Source organism: Eptatretus burgeri, chromosome 6, assembly GCF_056783735.1.
Source record: "Eptatretus burgeri isolate ZD-2024b chromosome 6, Ebu_testis_v1, whole genome shotgun sequence".
Classification (NCBI taxonomy): Eukaryota; Metazoa; Chordata; class Myxini; order Myxiniformes; family Myxinidae; genus Eptatretus; species Eptatretus burgeri.
The window spans coordinates 111,046,017-111,067,978 of NC_140966.1; the positions used below are offsets into that span (position 1 = coordinate 111,046,017).

At 42.0% G+C, this 21,962-nt stretch overlaps 1 protein-coding gene across 2 annotated transcripts in view; it reads left to right on the top strand.

The window, feature by feature from the left end:
- LOC147025618 (SH3 and multiple ankyrin repeat domains protein 1-like) overlaps positions 1-21,962 on the top strand; it is a 76,254-nt gene that overhangs the window by 19,799 nt on the left and 34,493 nt on the right. The window contains exons 3-8 of one of the 2 annotated variants that reach the window (XM_085886770.1): positions 3,213-3,321; positions 3,983-4,137; positions 5,478-5,645; positions 17,611-17,727; positions 17,977-18,054; positions 18,219-18,279. In XM_085886770.1, coding sequence (XP_085742896.1) covers positions 3,213-3,321; positions 3,983-4,137; positions 5,478-5,645; positions 17,611-17,727; positions 17,977-18,054; positions 18,219-18,279 — 688 coding nt within the window. The remainder of the gene's footprint in view (positions 1-3,212; positions 3,322-3,982; positions 4,138-5,477; positions 5,646-17,610; positions 17,728-17,976; positions 18,055-18,218; positions 18,280-21,962) is intronic. The other variant, XM_085886771.1, reaches the window with a different exon arrangement.

Consider the following 21,962-nt stretch of genomic DNA (forward strand, 5'->3'; position numbering starts at 1 on the left):
CAGAACACTGCCTTGGGGTACTCCAGCCTTGACAGGGAGAGTAGATGAAAGGATTCTGCTGAGTTCCACATGTTGGCTATGAGAGTAGAGGAAGTCAGTGAGCGATGTGTGGAGTTGCCCTTGGATGCCATAGGCAGAGAGTTTGGAGAGTAAGGCAGGATGCCAGACTGTATCAAAAGCACAAGATGTGTCCAGAGAGACTGCCCTGATCTCATGTCTGACATTGAGGGCCTCCATCCATTGTTGGGTGAGTCGAAGCAGCATGTCCAAGGTGGAGTGACCTGGTCTGAAAACAAATTGATGATCTGAGATGAGGCTGTGGGAGAAAATGAAGGAGTTCATATTACATGTGATGATGGATTCCATGACCTTGCTGATTGGAAGTGAGCTGATGGGTCTGTGGATGAGGGGATCAGTTTTTACACCTTTTCTATGTAATGCAGTGATATTGTCGGTTTTCCTTGCAAATGGAAGATGACCTAGCGCAAATGACAGGGTGAAAAGGGCAGTGAGAGGATGGTATAGATCAGCAGAACAGGTTTTTTTTTTGGACATGTGAGCTGATGCTGTCCGGTCCAGTAGCAGAGTCAGGGATCGAGGGTTGAAAGAACCTTCTCAGGTTCTTGTTGGGTATGACAGGTGAAGGATGCATTCCAAGAGTAAGGGGTTGGGGACACAAGATTTGGAAGCAAACACAGAATTGAGACATTCGGCCTTCTCACGAGCGGAGTTGGCTTTGGTGCCATTTGAAGAGGGGAAGGATGGAAGGGAAACACACTCCAGAGACTTATCAAGGCATCACCAGGTTTTCAGACGAGGGAGACAAGTTTGAAAGTTCATTGTTGAGGTTCGACAGATGTTGTTTCCTGACTCTCCTGAGCATGGACACACACTTGTCGGCTATTTGGAATGCACTGAGATTGCCTTCGGTCGAGTTTGCTTTCTCAGAAGAGAAGGCACGTTGTTTCAGAGAAACTGCCTCACTACAGGACTTGGTGTACCATGGGTGGGCAGAAGGTACACCACCTGCGTGTACCTCGCCCCATCCCTCTCCCTTCCACAGATCTAATGTCTCTGTTCTGCACTGTTTTGTGCTTCCTTCTCCTACCCCTCCTGTCTGCTGCTCGCCTTGTTATACGTTCTGTGTGTTTGCTCTTATATGAGCCTTGACATTGTAGATATAAAAAAAGGGGTAGTAAAATTGAAGATGAGATGGGATGAATCTGTGCATGACAGAGAGAGAGAGAGAGAGAGAGAGAGAGAGAGAGAGAGAGAGAGAGAGAGAGAGAGAGAGAGAGAGAGAGAGAAAGAGAAAGAAAAAGAGAAAAAAAGAAAGAGAGAGAGAGAGAGAGAGAGAGAGAGGGAGAGAGAGAGAGAGAGAGAGAGAGAGAGAGAGAGAGAGAGAGAGAGAGAGAGATATATATATATATATATATATATATATATATATATATATATATATATATATATATATATATATATATATATATATATATATATATATATATATATATTTTCTGTGGAAGAATTTACATGCTGAGTTAACATCAGTGGCAGTAGATATGGAAGACTAGTCCTAAAGAGAGATGGCTGCTTGCAATCTGTTCCAATTTGCTTGAGTGAAATGCCGGACTAGCCGGCATCGAGGCAGCTCTGAGACCAGCCAGAGTGATGTTGACTTTCACAAGCATATGATCAGATGAACCAATTAGAGCAGAGGAAGAGCAGGAGACATTTGTGGGAAAGTTGGTCATCACCAAGTCCAGAAGGGAGGATTTGCCATTGGGAAAAATCTGTTGGAAAGGTCACAGATTGAGTCAGTCCCATGGAGTCACAGAAGTCCTTTGCAGAAGTGCCATGGCTGGTGAGAGGAGGACCAACAACACCCAACCAAGTTTCATGGTGATAATTGAAATTACCATATATGAGAAAGAGAGAGTTGAATGAGTGGTTGAAAGTTTGTCCATGTTGTCAGAGAGAGAGAGAGAGAGAGAGAGAGAGAGAGAGAGAGAGAGAGAGAGAGAGAGAGAGAGAGAGAGAGAGAGAGAGAGAGAGAGAGAGAGAGAGAGAGAGAGAGAGAGAGATGGACCATCACTGTTCGGAGGCAGGTACAACACACACCTGAGCAAGAGTTTGGAGAGAAGTGGAAATTGCGGCCAAAGGTTGAAGTGGAAATTCTTCCAAGTGTTCGGAGGTACAAGATGAGTACACAGATTGTGAGAAATCGAGTTATTGATATACAGTGCAACTCTGCCGCTGTGGCGTGGTTCAGACCTCTCAATTTGGAGGAGACAATAGCCGGGGAGATGCACTATATGAAGGAGTCAGGGACGCCCTGTGGGAGGAAGCATTCTGTTAAACAGATGATATCCGGGCTGTCAGCAGTAGCCGGAATTGAGAGATCTGTCAGGTTGGAGTGGAGACCTCGGATGCTTGATGTCCACACCGTGAGGGACAGGTAGGAGGCGTTGGATGGATGCAGGACAGTTTGAAGGGGGTGGGGGGGTTGAAGTATGAGGTCTGATGCTGGAGAGGTTGGACGTGTGCATGATTGGGAGGGGAAGATGGGAGATTGTGGGATGAGGGGACAATCTGAGAGAGGGGGTGGGATGAGGGGGAGCTTTGATGGGCTGGAGCGAGGGGGATGCAGAAAGAGGTAACATTCAGTGGAGGCAGTTATCTTGGCGCTGAAACAATAACTTGATGACCAGTTTGTGACCGTCCTTGATAGAAGCACACCTATCCAGGTGATGATCTTCAGGCTAGTCAAATAAAAACATAACAACAAACACAGGAGGATAATTAAATGGTTAAACAGGAATGGCGACTGTTCACAAAACTTGCTTATTCATGCTCGTGATTCATGCTTTTGCTTTTCTTTCTTGTTGAACCTTGGAGGAATCCTCAATACTTCGGGACCACTCATTGTGGGTGATGAACTGCAGTCCATAGTGCTAAGTAAGTAAAGTCTGCTGAAAGAGACAAAAGAAAATAAGCCAGAACGTGACAACAGCAATGAAAACCAAATGCTTTTAATAATAAATGATAAGGAAACGACAATACAACCAACAAAAGGTCAATGAGGATCCGATTAAAGTCCACCAGGTGTACCGTGTGTCGGGATTCAAGAAGAGCGTGACAGGTTATCTGTTTGTGTTAAGGCTCCAAGTTTCTGACTGTAGTTTTTACTTCACAACCTTTTCTTGGTGCAGGTCTTGCGAAAGTCCCTCATGGAACACGTACGCCGCGGTGAAGCTGCTGGAGTTGCCCAGGTTCTACAAACCGGGCTTGATCCCAACTTTTGGGACACAAAAGATGGAGGTTCGTTCCTCAACAAACTCCTCACATTACTTGTTAATCTACATTAACAACTTCCAATGAGTAATGGAGCTGAAAAAAACATCATCCTGTGTAAGAGTCAGGAACTTCAGAGATGATCTGGATGGAGAGATTGGCCAAATTTGTGCAATGGAACCATCTCTGGAAAGCAGATCCACAAGCGGGACAAAAAAACAAACAAACAAATGAAAGAGATGATGTGCGCACTGTGCAGTAAGCCTGAATTCTGTGAGTTGAACCAGGAGGGGGTTATTGGAAGAACATGTGGGTCTTCATGCAGCTGGAGAGAGTAAGGGTTGAGAGCAGAGGGAGCTCGACCAGAGAAGATGGGGAACAAAACAAAGGAGGCCTCAAATCTGCCTGCTCGGATTTGTTGTCAATGAGGAAAAAGGGTTGCTGGTGAAGGCCTATTGTAGATCTGCAACGGTGGACAGGCAGAACGATTGGTGAAATCAACAGAATATCCATCGGGATGTGCTGACTGCCATGGGAAGAAAGGAGAAGCTGACGTTTCGGCGTGAACTCTTCATCGGAGCAAAAGACGCTGCAATCAATGTTTCCCATATGTGCAGTGGAGGTATCGGTATCGCACTCCAGTGTTTTGTACACGATGATGATTGTACAACTGTTTGTTTTCACCCAGAAACACCACTGACCGTCGCGGCACAGCTACTGGATGCTGCCGGCTTGATAATCCGTATCCTCGTCCGTGCCGGCGCGCTGCAAGACCTGTTCAGTTTGGAAGGGGCGACTGCCCTGCACCGGGCAGCGCAAGCCCAAAGGAAATCTGCGGTTACGGTAACATCACCATGGTCACCCAGACATTAGAACAATCGGTATCTTTGCTTCAGTTTGACCACAAATTTTCGAATGAGCACATATAATTGTGTACCCACAATAAGTGGTGTGTTTTCATCCGCAAGTCAAGCCAGGCCCTCCCTGAGTGCTAACAGGTCCGTTTTGGATTCCCACTCGCTAATGTCCCTTTTACATGGTCACAAGTTAACGGCACCATGCTGCACTCGATCCTGTTGTGAACCATTTTGTCGATTTGTTCACATCTGAGCACTTCGGTGATGATGCAGGGATTGCAGTTTCACATTTCATGTACTCCGCTGGTTTTGACAATGTTTACGAGTGTCTTTATAATGAATTAGCGGGGTGCGTAAGCATACGAATCGTGCTTCCCCATTGTCTCTAGTCACTCACCTGCATTTGATTTTTCATTTATTTTTATTTTCATAATTTATTTATATTTTCATTTACAGATGCTTTCTGATGGTTTTGTGATTTTTTTTTTCCTGGTGTATCGGCTTCGATGTCCATCGGCACACAGAATTATCGTACTTCCCCATTGTCTCGGGTCGCTCACCTGCATTTTTTTCATTTATTTATATTTTAATTCACAAATGTTGTCCGACGATTCTGTGAACTTTCCCGGTGTATCGGCTTCGATGTCCGTTGGCACGCAAAATTTTAGCTTTCTACATCACCCGAAAGGTACCGATCTTTAATGTCAGTCAGTCATTAGAAAGAGCTTATATCTTAGATGTAAAAGTACATTGATGTCTCCTAATGTCATTGCGCTGCATTATGTCCAAGCTCCACCACCTTCCTTTTTGGAGGTTCCACTGATTTTGAGGCTTTTCACCTCCATATCATAAAAGTGAGTGGGCAAAGAAACTCCCCGGCTTAGCGATGTAAGTAGCCATGCAGGCATCGGGGTTCTCTCATGTATCTGGGATGATATGTTTCGGATCTTTCCTTTGTCAAATTTTTATCAAGCTGTTAACCATTCCCAAATTTCATACATTTGATGACGCATGATTATGTTATGACATAATTTAAAGGGGTAGAAATAAGTTTTTGCACTTTGCAGAGGAATACCTTATTGTCAGCTCTTTCATGTCAGTGTCCCATTGGGGTACAACCTGGACATGGCGAGGTAGCTAAGATGTTTATCCATCACGTGATGTACATTTGAGAAATGTGAGTGGTTCTTCGGCACATCCTCCAACCTCTACATCTCACTCATCTCTAAAAACATTCTTGCTCTGATTTCATTGCATGTTCTGACCTTTCTTCCTCTGACGTCACTCCATTAACATTTGATCCTCTCACTCCCCATTGTTTTCCAGGCTCTGCTGAAATTGGGTTCGTGCCCCGGTTGGCATGATGTGCGGGGTCTGACCCCACTGTACCATGCTGTGGCGGGGGGTGGGGACATCGCATGCTGCCGTGCCCTAATGCGTGCCGGTGCCGTCGTGGGTTGCACCGATAGTTATGGCTGGCAAGAGACTCACCTGGTAAAATATAAGTCCTGGCTTGGATCAGCAGATGGATTTCTTGATGGCATTATGGTATTTCATTACTTTTCTTGAGATATTTACAAACTTTGTGACATAAAACGAATAAAAAAGACAAGTAGCAGTACAGTCAAAGTACACCGTCCCCATGCTAAATAAATAAATAACAATCCTCCAGCGTGCGACAACGCTTGCCGCCTCCCGGCGATCCCGGCGATGCCGCCTTGCAGCACATGGAGTCGGAATTTGGAGGAAGCGGTGTACACTAATTGATTGATTGATTGATTAATTGCAGAATTAAAATAAATAAATAACAATGGTAAAATAATTAATTTCTCAATCAATTGCCCAATAGCATTCTTAAACCACCACTGTTTCATCTGAACCTGTAACTTTTTGAAAACTAAGTAATTTATCGAAAAATGAATAATAAATCAATGAATTGATTAATCAAAAAATACCCTTTATAGCCAAATCACTTGGTCACTATCATATCCAAATATCGGCTTCCGAGCTCATAATATGCCTGAGATATTGCCAAGATGAGAAACAAAATAAATTATTAATTAATAAATCGATAATATGTCATTAATCAATTAATTGATTAATTAAAAAATTAAAATATAACATTGTGGCCAAAGCACATCTTCACTTTTGTCTCCAAATTTTAGCTTCCCAGCTCAAAGGATGGCTGACATATTGCTTGGATAAGCAAGAAAGAAAATAATTAATTGATTAATTGATCAATCAGTAAATCAAAAATACTCTTTGGAGCCAAATCACTTGGTCACTGTCATGAATAAATATCTGCTTCCGAGGTCAAAATATTCCTGAGATATTGCCAGGATGAGAAATAAAATAAATAAGTAATTAATAAATCGATAATAATTAAGTAATTCATCAATTAATTGAGTAATCAAAAAATAAAAAAATAAACTTTTTGCCAAAGCACATCTTCATTTTTGTCCCCAAATTTCAGCTTCCTAGTTCAAAGGATGGCTGAGATATCGCCTGGACAAACAAACAAGAAAACGGAGTCAAAACTGAGTACTCCCTTCCTTTGGTGCCCAGCGATGACGTCATGCATCACCTAGATATGGAAGTGGGACGGAGCGGTGGACAACACTTTAGTCTTTCTCAGAAAGCTTTCAGGCAAGAAGCTTAATTGGATGCTCTGAACACAACACTCGTTTTTATAGACAGTCTCAAAGGATCCCAAAAATGTATGAAACGCAGAAACAACAACCAAAGAAGAAGAAGAAGAACAACAACAACAACAATATGAAGCAGAAGCAGCAGCACCAGAGGTTTTCATTGGTTATTAAGAATTGTCATATTTCCACCTGGTTGTCAGTTGAACCTGCTCATTAGTTTATTATGCTATTTTTAGTTATGTATTAATTTTTTTTTCCTATTTTTTGCTCAGATTCAACTATCCACACATCATCCAGGAAGAAAGATCATGCAATTCTGCTTGGTTCCCACTGGAGGGCAACACTATCATTTATCGATATGCATTGGGAGATCAATTTATTTGTGCATCAAATAAGTCATCTACAATTGTACATACTCATTACCCTAATTGTACGTACTCGTTAACCTGTGCTCACGAAGCGAAAAGCAGGGTTAAGCGATCGGTATTGTACGTATGTATGCCGTATGTCGTACATGTCTGCATTTTGTTGAGATCGAAAATCATTCTGCAGAGGAAATTGAAACTTTACCACATGTTACATGACCATGTGATATCGCGGTCATTCTTTTGAGGTCAACATTGGCCAAAGGTCAACAGAGGTCAATTTTCTAAAATTCGCAATTTTCATCTGATTGAGAAATTTGAGCAGGATTTTCATATCAGGTCACTGAATTCAACCACTAACTATTTTTAAGGTCAACATTGGCCAAAAGGTCAACGTAGGCCACATTTCTGAAATCCTCAATTTTCATCCGATTGACTTGAAATTTGAACAGGATTTGCATATTGGGTTACTAAATTCAACCACCAACAATTTTTGAGGTCGACATAAGCCAAACGGTGAACATGGGCTAAGAGGTCAACACGGGCTAAATTTCTAAAATTGTCAATTTTCATCCGATTGACCTGAAATCTGAACAGAATATCCATATCAGCTCAATAAATTCAACCACCAATTACTTTTGAGGTCAACATAGGGCAAACTTCTGAAATTGTCAATTTTCATCTGATTAACTTGAAATTTGAACAGAATATGCATATCAGCTCAATAAATTCAACCACCCATTACTTTTGAGGTCAATATAGGCCAAACTTCTGAAATTGTCAATTTTCATCTGATTAACTTGAAATTTGAAGAGGATTCTTGCAAAAATGCCAGGGACATAGAAAAGACCCCTATATATGGAACGTGCCATGTGGCAAACTATAGAAAAGAAGGGACATTCTAGAGAAAAATGCCAGGGGCATAGAAAGGCCCCTTTTATATTGGGTGTGCTAAGGAACAAACTATTGAAAAGAAGGGACATTCCGTGGCTTGTAGAAAATGCCAAACAAGAGAAAAGAAGGGACAAGCAACAGCTTGTAGAAAATGTCAAACTATAGAAAAGAAGGGACATTCCATGGCTTGTGGAAAATGGCAGACGATAAAAAACATAACGCACATTCAAAAAATACATGTGCATGCTGTACTACCCTTGTAATCTTCGGAAGAACCAGGTAATGCTCGAGAAAAGTTCATTGAAAGAGGCGCCCTTCATTTATAGGTTAAAACCCGTTATTACGTCAAGTTTTTTTTGTGAATCTTGAAAACGAAAATACATAAGATAATGTGCATGGGTGTGATAAATTTGTTAAAAAAATTGGTGCCCCTTTATATGAACTTCTCCAGAGCATTACTTGGTTCCTCCGAAGATTACAAGGGCAGGACAGCATGCAGACCTGATTTTTTTGAATGCGTCTTCTTTTCTATCGTCTGGCATTTTCTACAAGCCATGGAATGTCCCTTCTTTTCTATTGTTTGACATTTTTTACAAACCACGGAATGTCCCTTCTTTTCTATTGTTTGACATTTTTTATAAGCCATGGAATATCCCTTCTTTTCGATTGTTTGACATTTTCTACAAGCCATGGAATGTCCCTTCTTGTCTATCGTTTGACATTTTCTACAAGCTGTTGAATGTACCTTCTTTTCTTTTGTTTGGCATATTCTACAAGCTGTTGAATGTCCCTTCTTTTCTATTGTTTGCCATTTTTTACAAGCCACGGAATGTCCCTTCTTTTCTATTGTTTGACATTTTCTGCAAGCAACGGAATGTGCCTTCTTTTCTATTGTTTAGCATTTTCAACAAACCACAGAATGTCCCTTCTTTTCTATTGTTTGACATTTTCTCCAAGCCACGGAATGTCCCTTCTTGTCTATCGTTTGACATTTTCTACAAGCTGTTGAATGTACCTTCTTTTCTTTTGTTTGGCATATTCTACAAGCTGTTGAATGTCCCTTCTTTTCTATTGTTTGCCATTTTTTACAAGCCACGGAATGTCCCTTCTTTTCTATTGTTTGACATTTTCTGCAAGCAACGGAATGTGCCTTCTTTTCTATTGTTTAGCATTTTCAACAAACCACAGAATGTCCCTTCTTTTCTATCGTTTGCCATTTTTTACAAGCCACAGAATGTCCCTTCTTTTCTATTGTTTGACATTTTCTCCAAGCCACGGAATGTCCCTTCTTGTCTATCGTTTGACATTTTCTACAAGCTTTTGAATGTACCTTCTTTTCTTTTGTTTGGCATTTTCTACAAGCCACGGAATGTCCCTTCTTTTCTATTGTTTGGCATTTTCTCCAAGCCACAGAATGTCCCTTCTTTTCTATTGTTTGACATTTTTTACAAGCCACGGAATGTCCCTTCTTTTCTATTGTTTGGCATTTTCTCTCAGCCACAGAATGTCCCTTCTTCTCTATAGTTTGGCATTTTCTACAAGTCACGGAATGTCCCTTCTTTTCTATTGTTTGGCATTTTCTCCAAGCCACAGAATGTCCCTTCTTTTCTGTTGTTTGGCATTTTCTAGAAGCTGTTGAATGTCCCTTCTCTTCTATCGTTTGGCAATTTTCTAGAAGCTGTTGAATGTCCCTTCTTTTCTATCGTTAGGCATTTCTCCAAGCCACAGAATGTCCCTTCTTTTCTCTTGTTTGGCATTTTCTACAAGTCACGGAAAGTCCCTTATTTTCTATTGTATGACATTTTCTACAAGCTGTTGAATGTACCTTCTTTTCTATTGTTTGGCATTTTCTGCAAGCTGTTGAATGTCCCTTCTTTTCTATCGTTTGGCATTTTCTCCAAGCCACAGAATGTCCTTTCTTTTCTATTGTTGGCATTTTCTACAAGTCATGGAATATCTCTTCTTTTCTATCGTTTGGCATTTTCTACAAGTCATGGAATGTCCCTTCTTTTCTATTATTTGACATTTTCAACAAGCCACGGAATGTCCCTTCTTTTCTGTTGTTTCGCATTTTTTACAAGCCACGGAATGTCCCTTCTTTTCTATTGTTTGGCATTTCCTACAAGCCAAGGAATGTCCCTTCTTTTCTATCGTTTGGCAATTTTCTACAAGCTGGTGAATGTCCCTTCTTTTCTATCGTTTGGCATTTTCTCCAAGCCACAGAATGTCCCTTCTTTTCTATTGTTTGGCATTTTCTCCAAGCCACATCATGTCCCTTCTTTTCTATTGTTTGGCATTTTCTACAAGTCATGGAATGTCCCTTCTTTTCTATTGTTTGGCATTTTCTCCAAGCCACGGAATATCCCTTCTTTTCTATTGTTTGACATTTTTTACAAGCCACGGAATGTCCCTTCTTTTCTATTGTTTGGCAATTTTCTACAAGCTGTTGAATGTCCCTTATTTTCTATCGTTTGACATTTTCTCCAAGCCACAGAATGTCCCTTCTTTTCTATTGTTTAGCATTTTCTACAAGTCACGGAATATCTCTTCTTTTCTATCGTTTGGCATTTTCTACAAGTCACAGAATGTCCCTTCTTTTCTATTGTTTGGCATTTTCTCCAAGCCACAGAATGTCCCTTCTTTTCTGTTGTTTGGCATTTTCTACAAGCTGTTGAATGTCCCTTCTCTTCTATCGTTTGGCAATTTTCTACAAGCTGTTGAATGTCCCTTCTTTTCTATCGTTTGGCATTTTCTCCAAGCCACAGAATGTCCCTTCTTTTCTCTTGTATGGCATTTTCTACAAGCTGTTGAATGTACCTTCTTTTCTATTGTTTGGCATTTTCTGCAAGCTGTTGAATGTCCCTTCTTTTCTATCGTTTGGCATTTTCTCCAAGGCACAGAATGTCCCTTCTTTTCTATTGTTGGCATTTTCTACAAGTCACGGAATATCTCTTCTTTTCTATCGTTTGGCATTTTCTACAAGTCACGGAATGTCCCTTCTTTTCTATTATTTGGCATTTTCTACAAGCCATGGAATGTCCCTTCTTTTCTGTTGTTTGGCATTTTCTACAAGCTGTTGAATGCCCCTTCTCTTCTATCGTTTGGCAATTTTCTACAAGCTGTTGAATGTCCCTTCTTTTCTATCGTTTGGCATTTTCTCCAAGCCACAGAATGTCCCTTCTTTTCTCTTGTTTGGCATTTTCTACAAGTCACCGAATGTCCCTTATTTTCTATTGTATGACATTTTCTACAAGCCACGGAATGTCTCTTCTTGTCTATTGTTTGACATTTTCGACAAGCTGTTGAATGTCCCTTCTTTTCTATTGTTTGGAATTTTCTACGAGTCACGGAATATCTTCTTTTGTATCGTTTGGCATTTTTTACAAGCCACGGAATGTCCCTTCTTTTCTTTCGTTTGGCATTTCATAGAAGTCACGTAATGTCCCTTCTTTTCTGTTATTTGACATTTTCTACAAGCCCCGGAATGTCCCTTCTTTTCTATCATTTGGCATTTTCTACAAGTCACGGAATGTCCCTTCTTTTCTATTGTTTGGCATTTTCGACAAGTCAAGGAATATCCCTTCTTTTCTATTATTTGGCATTTTCTGTAAGTCACGGAATGTCCCTTCTTGTCTATCGTTTGGCATTTTCTACAAGTCATGGAATGTCCCTTCTTTTCTATTGTTTGGCATTTTCTCCAAGTCAAGGAATGTCCCTTCTTTTCTATTGTTTGGCATTTTCTACAAGTCAGGAATGTCCCTTCTTGTCTATCGTTTGGCATTTTCTACAAGCCACGAATTGTCCCTTCTTTTCTCTTGTTTGACATTTTCTGCATGCCATGGAATGTCCCTTCTTTTGTATCGTTTGGCATTTTCTACAAGCTGTTGAATGTCCCTTCTCTTCTATCGTTTGGCAATTTTCTTCAAGCTGGTGAATGTCCCTTCTTTTCTATTGTTTGGCATTTTCTACAAGCCATGGAATGTCCCTTCTTTTCTGTTCTTTGGCATTTTCTACAAGCTGTTGAATGTCCCTTCTCTTCTATCGTTTGGCAATTTTCTACAAGCCACAGAATGTCCCTTCTTTTCTATTGTTTGGCATTTTCTGCAAGTCACCGAATGTCCCTTATTTTCTATTGTATGACATTTTCTACAAGCCACGGAATGTCCCTTCTTTTCTATTGTTTGGTATTTTCTACAAGCTGTTGAATGTCCCTTCTTTTCTATTGTTTGGCATTTTCTACGAGTCACGGAATGTCTTCTTTTGTATCGTTTGGCATTTTCTACAAGTCACGGAATGTCCCTTCTTGTCTATCGTTTGGCATTTTCTACAAGTCATGGAATGTCCCTTCTTTTCTATTGTTTAGCATTTTCTACAAGTCAAGGAATGTCCCTTCTTTTCTATCATTTGGCATTTTCTACAAGTCACGGAATATCTCTTCTTTTCTATCGTTTAGCATTTTCTACAAGTCACGGAATGTCCCTTCTTTTCTATTATTTGGCATTTTCTACAAGTCACGGAATGTCCCTTCTTGTCTATCGTTTGGCATTTTCTACAAGCCACGGAATGTCCCTTCTTTTCTAATGTTTGGCATTTTCTACAAGCCACGGAATGTCCCTTCTTTTCTATTGTTTGTCACTTGGCACATCTCATATAAAGGGGCCTTTTCTATGCCCCTGGAATTTTTCTCAAGATACCTATTTTGAGTGGCAACCCCCAGTATACCTCCTCAGACCCAGATTTTTTTTTCATGTAGCATTAACAAACTTTGGTACATTCCAGATGGTGAAGATTGTGGTCTAGTTTTTTTCAAAAACATGTGCATAGCTTGAGAGAATTTGCAAGCGTTTGTGGACGGACAGATGGATGTTGCGCCATCCTATACACTCCCTGGAAGTAAGTTCCAAGTGAGTGAAAATTGTTGGTATGAGTCGGCCAAGGTTGGAACCACTGTCCTCCCAGACTAAAGGTGCTGTCACACCTTGACGATTTAGCCAGCAATGGCAACGTATAAAAATGTATGTAAAACGTTGGCGTACGCTGAAATTTTGATGTTTTTTTTAAAGTTTTGGTCGTATTCATAATGTGTTGGTCGTATGCATAACATATTAGTAATGGGCACAGAACGTTTCGTTGTCTTATAGATAACTTATACCAACGAATGCTTAGCCTGTTGTCGGCGTTCACAACCTATGCCCAACGATAGTTTAACTTAGGCATAGCGCGCTGCACGTATTGCCGACGAACTCGTGGCGTAGCCGTTAAAAACCTGCCACACGCCGATTTAAATCATAACTGCCTGAAAATTGAAAGTGTCAACCACGCAGTCACACCTTGACGATTTAGCCAGCGTATGCCGACATATGAAAAATTTGCCGAACCAAGCTGGCACACGTCGAATACGTTATGGGTAAGTTGTGTATACGTTAAGAGCACGCTCAAAAACTATGAAGTATGTTGTCATATTTCGTGGTACGTCTCGTACGTCGTGAAATTTCAAGCATGCTGAAAATTTTACGACGTACTCGCCGTATGGCTCACACGTTCCGCTACGCTGGGAATAAGTTGTAGGCTTGATATGCGATCGTTGACACACGTCGCCACAAGTTCCTTGTAAGTTATTCATAAGTCGAAACACGTCGAGGTAATGTTTAGCATACCCGAAACTTATTTTCTTCATCAAGGCACATTTTCTTTTTTTCTCCTTGGCTCCATGAAGGCACGTGACGAAATATCTGAAGTTGTTGTTGTTCTTGTTGTTGTTTTTAATGTTTTTTTTAGTCTATCACGAATTTTAAAATATATTCCGACATTTGCTTTTAAGTTTCGACGTCGACGTGACAATATCCTCAAACAGAAAATATTCACAGAGGAGGAACTAAGAATAAGACATGAGCAAACTGAAGAGGCAATCGGACGTGACGTAACGGCACGTGACGAAATATCGGAAGTTATTGTTGTTTTCTTTTTTTTTTAAACGCTGCCAATACGCCATTATATGGTAGCTGTAAATTAGAAACACGTTCAGTAAGTTCTGTGGTCATCCGGAAGACGTCAATCAAATACGTCTACATACGTCAATATGCGTTGGAGGTACGTTACACATACGTAGGTTCAAAGCACGTTACTCATAGGTTAGAAATAAGTTTTGGGTATACTAAGCATTATCTCGACGTGTTTTGACTTATGAGTAACTTACAAGTAGCGTGCCTCGACGTGTGTCAACGATCATGTAACGTGCCTACAACACGTTACTCATAGGTTATAAATAAGTTTCGGGTACGTTAATCATTACCTCGACGTGTTTCGACTTCTGAGTAACTTACAAGTAACGTGTGTCGACGTGTCAACGATCGCATAACGTGCCTACAACTTATGGCCAGCGTAGCGGAATGTGTGAGTCATACGCTGGCATACGTCGTAAAATTTCAAGCATGCTAAAATTTGAGGACAACCGCAAAGTACAACGATGAAAGCCAGCGTACTACGATGTATGGCAGTGTTTTTCAGCGTGCTCTTAACGTATACAAAACTTACCCATAACGTATTCGACGTGTGCCAGCGTTTTAGACAAATTTTTCATAAGTCGGCATACACTGGCTAAATCGTCAAGGTGTGACAGCGCCTTTAGAGCAGTCATTCTAACCATTGCACCACCAAGTCTGGTTTGACCAGAATAGAGGTGGTTAATAATGGCGAGGTCATCAAGCTATTTGCAGTTGGAAAGCAACAGGCCCTGTGCATCTACATCTTTGTGGGACATGTCAATGATGTTGAGCTTTGGATTCTACAGCATCGAGAATGAAGCAGGAACATAAGCCCAGAGGGGACAGCATTTATCCATCAATCTATAGGAAAAGGCCATACGGATCATGAAAAGTTCAGATTTACCAAAGAAAGATGTGGCATGGTGGATGATACCCCGTCTGCCCAAGGGAGGTTCTGACTGCTGATGAGGCCCAGAGATTTGAAGGACTCAACATCTTCCATTGGCTGATCAAGGAAGTAGATTGGTGGTTTCAATAGACAATCCTGCCAAAGTGACATGTTGGCAATGTGAGACTTGTTTGGATTTAGTGGCATGTCCCTCGTTTAGGCCCAGCACCTGATCCTTTCCAAATCTGTTCAGGGGGATGCAGCAGCTGCCAGTCTGTTGCTGCTAAGGGGTATTATATGACATAATGTGAAACAATCTGCCAAATTGACAAGATGATTTTCTTTGGCATCAGATTGGTGAGTTATAGAAAAGGGAACGAAAGCGAGTTATCTTTCCTATAACTGCTGAGAAGCTGTTCTCATCAATCATCTGCATTCCTTGTCCTTGCCGTATTGTGCATCTGTTTGTTCCACCATTTACGCTTTACCCCAACTTATCTGTTGATACATTTCAGCCCCGTCATTCCACCCTTCCACGAACCTGTATTAATTATTAAAACAAAACCGGGCCCAAAATGCCTGCTCAGAGCACCTCAGCTTCCACTGGCGGAAGAGATGAAAGGGTATACTGCTGAGAGCTGTACGTGAAGGAAGTCAGCGAGTCATTCATGAATGTGATGATGGATATCACAGAAATAGAGTTTGGTGAGTCGAGTGGGGTTCCAGATGGTGTTGTATGCTCCTCTTCTGTTGAGAGAAACACCTCTGACCTCTTGTTTCAGTATCAGAGGCTCCATCCATCATTGAGAAGCAGCAGCATTTCCATTGTTCTCGTGACTGAGATGGAATCCCAACTGCTGATCAGGGATCGAGACATTTGAGAAGAGAAAAGACGTCTCGTCAGCTGTGGTGATGGATTTAATGAACTTTCAGTAAGGTGATTAGAATGTAGCTGAGTGGACCTTCCTCATCAGCTTTGTTGTGTATGGCAGTGATGCTGACTGTGATTTTTGGATCATTTAAAGAAGAAAAAAAATTGAAATTTTAAAATTTTTAATTGAAAAAAATTACAAAAAAAAATTTCATTTTTTTTTTCATTAAATATATATATTTTAAAGAATAAAATGTTGTTTTTTTATTACAGATTTGGCTGAAACAGTGGTGGTTTTGGTATGTTATCAACCAGTTGATTCAGAAATGAATTACTTTACAATTATTATTTATTTATTTTAATTATGCGATTAATTAATCAATTATTGGGCACTGCTCCCTCCCAATTCTGTCTCCATGTGTTGCAAGGTGGCGTCGCCGGGTGCCGAAGGCGCCCCGGCAATTTCGCGTGCTGGAGGATTTGTTATTTATTTATTTGGAATGGGGGCAGTGTACTGCACAGTACTTTGAATGTACCTCTCCTTGTTGCTCCATTTGTTTATTGTTTGTCTGGGTGATATCTCAGCCATCCTTTGAGCAAGGAAGTTGAAATTTGGGGACAACAGTGAAGATGAGCTATGGCAAAAATAATATTTATATTTTTGATTAATCATTTAATTGATTAATTCCTTAATTATTATCGATTTATTAATTACTTATTTATTTTATTCCTCATCTCATCAATATCTTAGATTAGACCCGAATCTCTTGATACTCTTGTTTGATACGATTTGTACATTGATTTACCGCTCCCTCCCAATTCCGTTACCATGTGCTGCACAGCAGCATCGCTGGGCACCGAAGGCACCCCAGCGATGTCGCATGCTGGTGGGTATGTTATTTATTTATTTAGCATGGGAGTGGTGTACTTTGGATGTTCGTCCACTTGTTTCTCTTGTGGCCCCGGAACCAAACAAAAAATATATATTTATAACAGCCCCTACAGCCCACATATCTCCCACTCCCACCCCCTACTCCTCGCATCCCCCAATGAAAACATTATTTATATTAAATATCATAATTTTAAACTTACCCTGTGCATCGACAAGCCCCAGATATGACCTTCTAATCGGTATGAAAAAGCACGAAGGTTTGGGTAGAACGCACCCATCCATGAAACTTCGGCCCTGACAGGGGGCCCATATTGTTGGGAGTTTTTTTCATTATCCACTGCAACATATCAACTTTTCCTACGAGTTGATCAGGAAGGTCTGCGAATGTTTTGGTATGCAGAGCCACACCTCTTTCTCCAACGTATGCTAACAAATACTTTTGGCTTCTTGAAAAGTTTTTTTTGCCATTTCATTATACAATCCTTATCTGGGAGGCATGAGATATATCCACACCTCACCGATTGACTTCATTACTAGGGGTTCATTACTTCGCCGAGCAATCTAGGTTAGAAATATATCACTTTGAAAGTGCCGTATTGGATATCTAACCTCAACTCTAACCCGAACCCCAACCACTTGAAAATTTAACCCCGATTCTAACCCGAACCCAAACTACTCCACACTGTGGTTCGGGATAGGTGTTTATGTATAATGTGTGTTTATGTATATTGTGTGTTTATGTATGTTGTGTGTGTATTTTTGTATGTTGTGTGATTATGTAGATTGTGTGTTTATGTAAGTTGTATGTTTATGTAGATTGTGTTAATGTATATTGTGAGTTGGTGGTTTCACACATTGTGCATGTTCCTCATGGTTTTGTGTAGTTGGCATGGATATTACACAATTTCACCAACAGGCTTGTCGTGCTGGCTATCCGCAACTCCTGGAACAATTGCTTCAGTTAGGAGCAAACCCTGCAGCTCTCACGGCTTCGGGAAACTCACCATTGCATGTTGCTGCAGCACACGGAAAGGTCAGAGACAGCTCATCCAGTATAGTGTGTGCCCTCCTTGTAGCTCATCCAGTACTTTGAGTTCGTTTCAGACAATTTCACACATTTTTTATTGGAACACAACTTCCCTTGTGATTCTCCCATGATCTGACACTGACATGACAAGGTGTTTCTGATTTGTTGGCACGATTTCACAGCCTGATCATTTTGAGATGCTTGCAGCACAGTCTGTGCACCTGCGCCCTCGCCGATTTATCATGTACTTCGCAGGAATCCTGTGCCAAGTTGTTGCTTGCATGTGGTGCGGATGTGGGCATACACAACACCAGTGGACAAACACCCTTCCAGGTGAGAAACCCAAACCTCTGTGCTGATGAGTTCCCTGGGTGAGGTTAAAAGTGGGGAGTAGTTAATTCCACAAACCATGCTGTGAGGTATTTGGCATTAGTGCATAGAAAATTCCAAACTATGCCTTTAACACTTTGTCTCGTGCATGTTCATGTGTCTTACAGGTGGCCTTGAGGGCAAGGAACTTCAATCTGGCAGAGATCATGAAAGATAAACAGCAGTCAGGTTGGTACCCTTACCCACTCAAAGCTACGTTTGTTGGAATCCCCACCCTTATATAACATTTGAACTTCTTTCAAGCAATCTGGTAACTTTATTTAATCAAAAATCTCGGCTCACATGAGCAATATGACAAACTTGCAGAGACCCTTGGAGATTCCACGGAATGCAAAATTTGACTTCAAGCCCTCAACCTCCCCCACATCCCTCTCACAAACTCAAAGTCCTCAACATCCACCTCCCAAAACCAAGTCCTCACCTACCCCCTCTCAACTTTAAGGCATCAATCCTCTCCCCACTAGAAACCTTCAAACAACCTCCCCACCCATCACGGTCAACTTTCATATATATATATATATATATATATATATATATATATATATATATATATATATATATATATATATATATATATATATATATATATATATGTATATGTATATATATATATATATATATATATGTATATATATATATATATATATATATATATATATATATATATATATATATATATCTCTTCTTCTTCTTTCGGCTTCTCCCGTGAGGGGTCGCCACTGCGGATCATCCATATGATCCGCATAGTGATTTGGCACATGTTTTACACCGGATGCCCTTCCTGACGCAACCCTGGTCACCTCTTGCGACCCAGGGATCTGGTACACCTATTTTAACCGAGGTACATACCGGCCCAGTACACTGGTACTCATTTCGCTGACCTCAGAAGGATGACAGGCTGAGTCAACCCCCTGGTGTATTAATTCAGTGGCCCAACGGGGCTTGAACTCAGGACCTTTTGGATCCCAAGCCACTGCCCTAACCACTGCGCCAACACCAGGCTCATATATATATATATATATATATATATATATATATATATATATACATATACATATATATATATATATATATATATATATATATATACATATACATACATATATACATATATGTATATGAATATGTATATATATATATATATATATATATATAGATATATATATATATATTTATATATATATATATATATATATATATATATATATATATATATATATATATAGTGATATATATGTTAATATATATATATATATATATTAATATATATATATATATATATTGTTGTGGTTGACGAAATTCACAAACCACCATTCAGGTCCCTTAGGTGAGATATCTCGGTAAGTATATGTGCAGTTAGGCCCAAACCCGTTGTCAAGAGGGAATAAATGTCATTCATGCGGGCTGCGACTCTTCAGGATAGCCGTTTTTCTTTTACTATCTTTATTTTGGACCAGCCGCCATTATTACCACCACCAACCACGTCTCAACAGCCATCACACAACAACCACCAACCACAACGCAGCCATCACAACAACAACCATCAACCACAACGCCGCTTCACAACAACAACCACCAACCACAACGCCGCTTCACAACAACAACCACCAACCACAACGCCGCTTCACAACAACAACCACCAACCACAACGCCGCTTCACCACAACCGCCACGACCTTTACCGTCACAACTCGCCACCATCGCATCCACACCATCTCGCGCCACTCGTGGGCATCGATGCTGGACTCGTGCGGGGCGCGCACCGAGCAGCGTGTTCAAAAACATCACAGACTTTCCGCAGAAAACGGATCAAAAACGACTCACGCCCACTTTTGTTCCGTCCAATCGGTGAGCGAGGGGCGATTTGGCCCCGCCTCCAGGGCGTTGGAGGGCGGTCGCTATATGCAAATTCATGGATCAAAAAGCATTCACGCCCACTTTTCCTCGGGCCAATGGGGAGCCAGCAAGAGAGGTGAAGGGTCGGAGGCAGAGGGTCAAGGGTGAAAGAGCGAAGCCACGGGGCTTATATAAACGGCTGCGTTCGTCAGTCAAGGCAGTTCAGTTGGAAGTTGAGTTGAGTGTGCGGAGTTCAAGAGAGTCGTCGGTGGAGCTGGAAAGAAGTGGTACTAGTCAGAGTGAAGAGGACGGAGCTGTGGAGAGGTGACGGCGGCGAAGGCGGACGAGGGGGTGCTCGCGTCGGTGCCGGGAGCGGCACAGGGAGAGGCCAGCAACGCGACCGAGGTGGAGGAGGAGACGCTCGCCGCGGGACCCGAGACAGGGTGATATCCTCCTTCCCCCGAGCATCAGCAACCCCCTCCTGTTTCCCCCCGCGCTGAGATAGTGCGACAAAGGGGGCCCCCTTCCCACCCCCTACCAGACACTGTCCGCGAGGCCCGCGGAGTTGAGGTGCCACCGCCGCTCTGCGTCTCATCATCAGACGGTAGGCCCGACACGGTCTCGGCCCCAGGCCCGCCTACCCCCCTCATCCTGGAGGGTGGTTCTCTTTTCTTTTGCTTTGGGAATATGTGTTGTCGGCGCCGTCTGTGAAGTAAAATTGTATAAGTGTTGCCGTGTGCCCGGTAGTCGGTTAGATCTGCATTGTTGCATTTGCTTTTTGTGTAATATTGCATTGTCTTCTTCTTTTACATGTGCTTTTGGTGGAATTGTATATGTGTGCTTTCCGTTCATCGCGAAATAAATGTGCTTATTGTTGAACTGTTTTCCCGCTTCGCTTCATCTTTTCTTTCATTGAATCTCCATCTTGCTTCACGTAAAGGGTTGGTCGTGGGCTAAAACGCCCGATAATTAATCGAACCGTCGAGGCCGACGAATAACACCGCTCGGTTATCCCAATGGTACGGAACGGGTCGCTTAAAGTGGCCCGTGTCCGAAGTCGACCTGCGGCGAGGTGCGATCGCCCGGTCTACCCTCCGTGTGGGTACTTAGGTAGGTCGAATTTGGCGAGCAACCCTATTCCACGCGGGGGCCGATTGGCACGATCGTGGTGAGACCGAAAGGTCCATCCGTGACTGGTTCCCGGCGTTAGTCCGAGAGGGTCACGACTGGATTGTCCGTCCGGTGGGCGACGTGCCGCGATTCGAGTTACGTGGCCGTCCGCACGCCGGCGGGCGCGAATCCGCAACACTGGTGTCAGGTCGTGCGATATAAACCCATCGCCCTCCTCGCGGCACTGGTATTGGAGAACGGGAAAACGGGCTCTCCTGTCTCCAATTAAATTCACGGGTATCGGTCCAGGGGTGAGAGGAGCGACCCCCGATTCCCTCCAAATTACGAGCGAGTTAAATTAACCCTTTAAGAGAAGCAAGATGGCGTCTCAAGGCGAGCGGGAGCCGGGGGTATTAGAAATGGATGTAGAATGTGTAGAATCCATGGCTCAGGATGAAATCCCGGTGCAGGAAATGTTGGTTGTACAGGGAAACGAACTCGCCCAACTGAACCCAGAGCCCGAAATGGGTGCGGCAGCGGCCGCGGTGTATGACACCTCCCCTCCCCCTCTCCACCAAAACCCTTCCCCAACCCCTGCCGAAACGGCTCACCCAAGCGCACCCGACATGGCCCAGCTATTTACCATGCTGGCACAAATGAATGCGGAAATGACAGCAAGGATGGATGCGAATACACAAAGTATGGATGCGAATACACAAAAGATGGATGCGAATGCACAAAAGATGAATGCGGAAATGACAGCGAAGATAAATGCGAACATGAACGAAAAGATGGATACAAATACAAATGAAATGAAAAACGAAATGAACAAGCAAATAAACGGAATGGAAGCAAACATGAAGGAGGAAATGAAAGAGCTGCGGGGTGAGACGGAGAACATGGGCC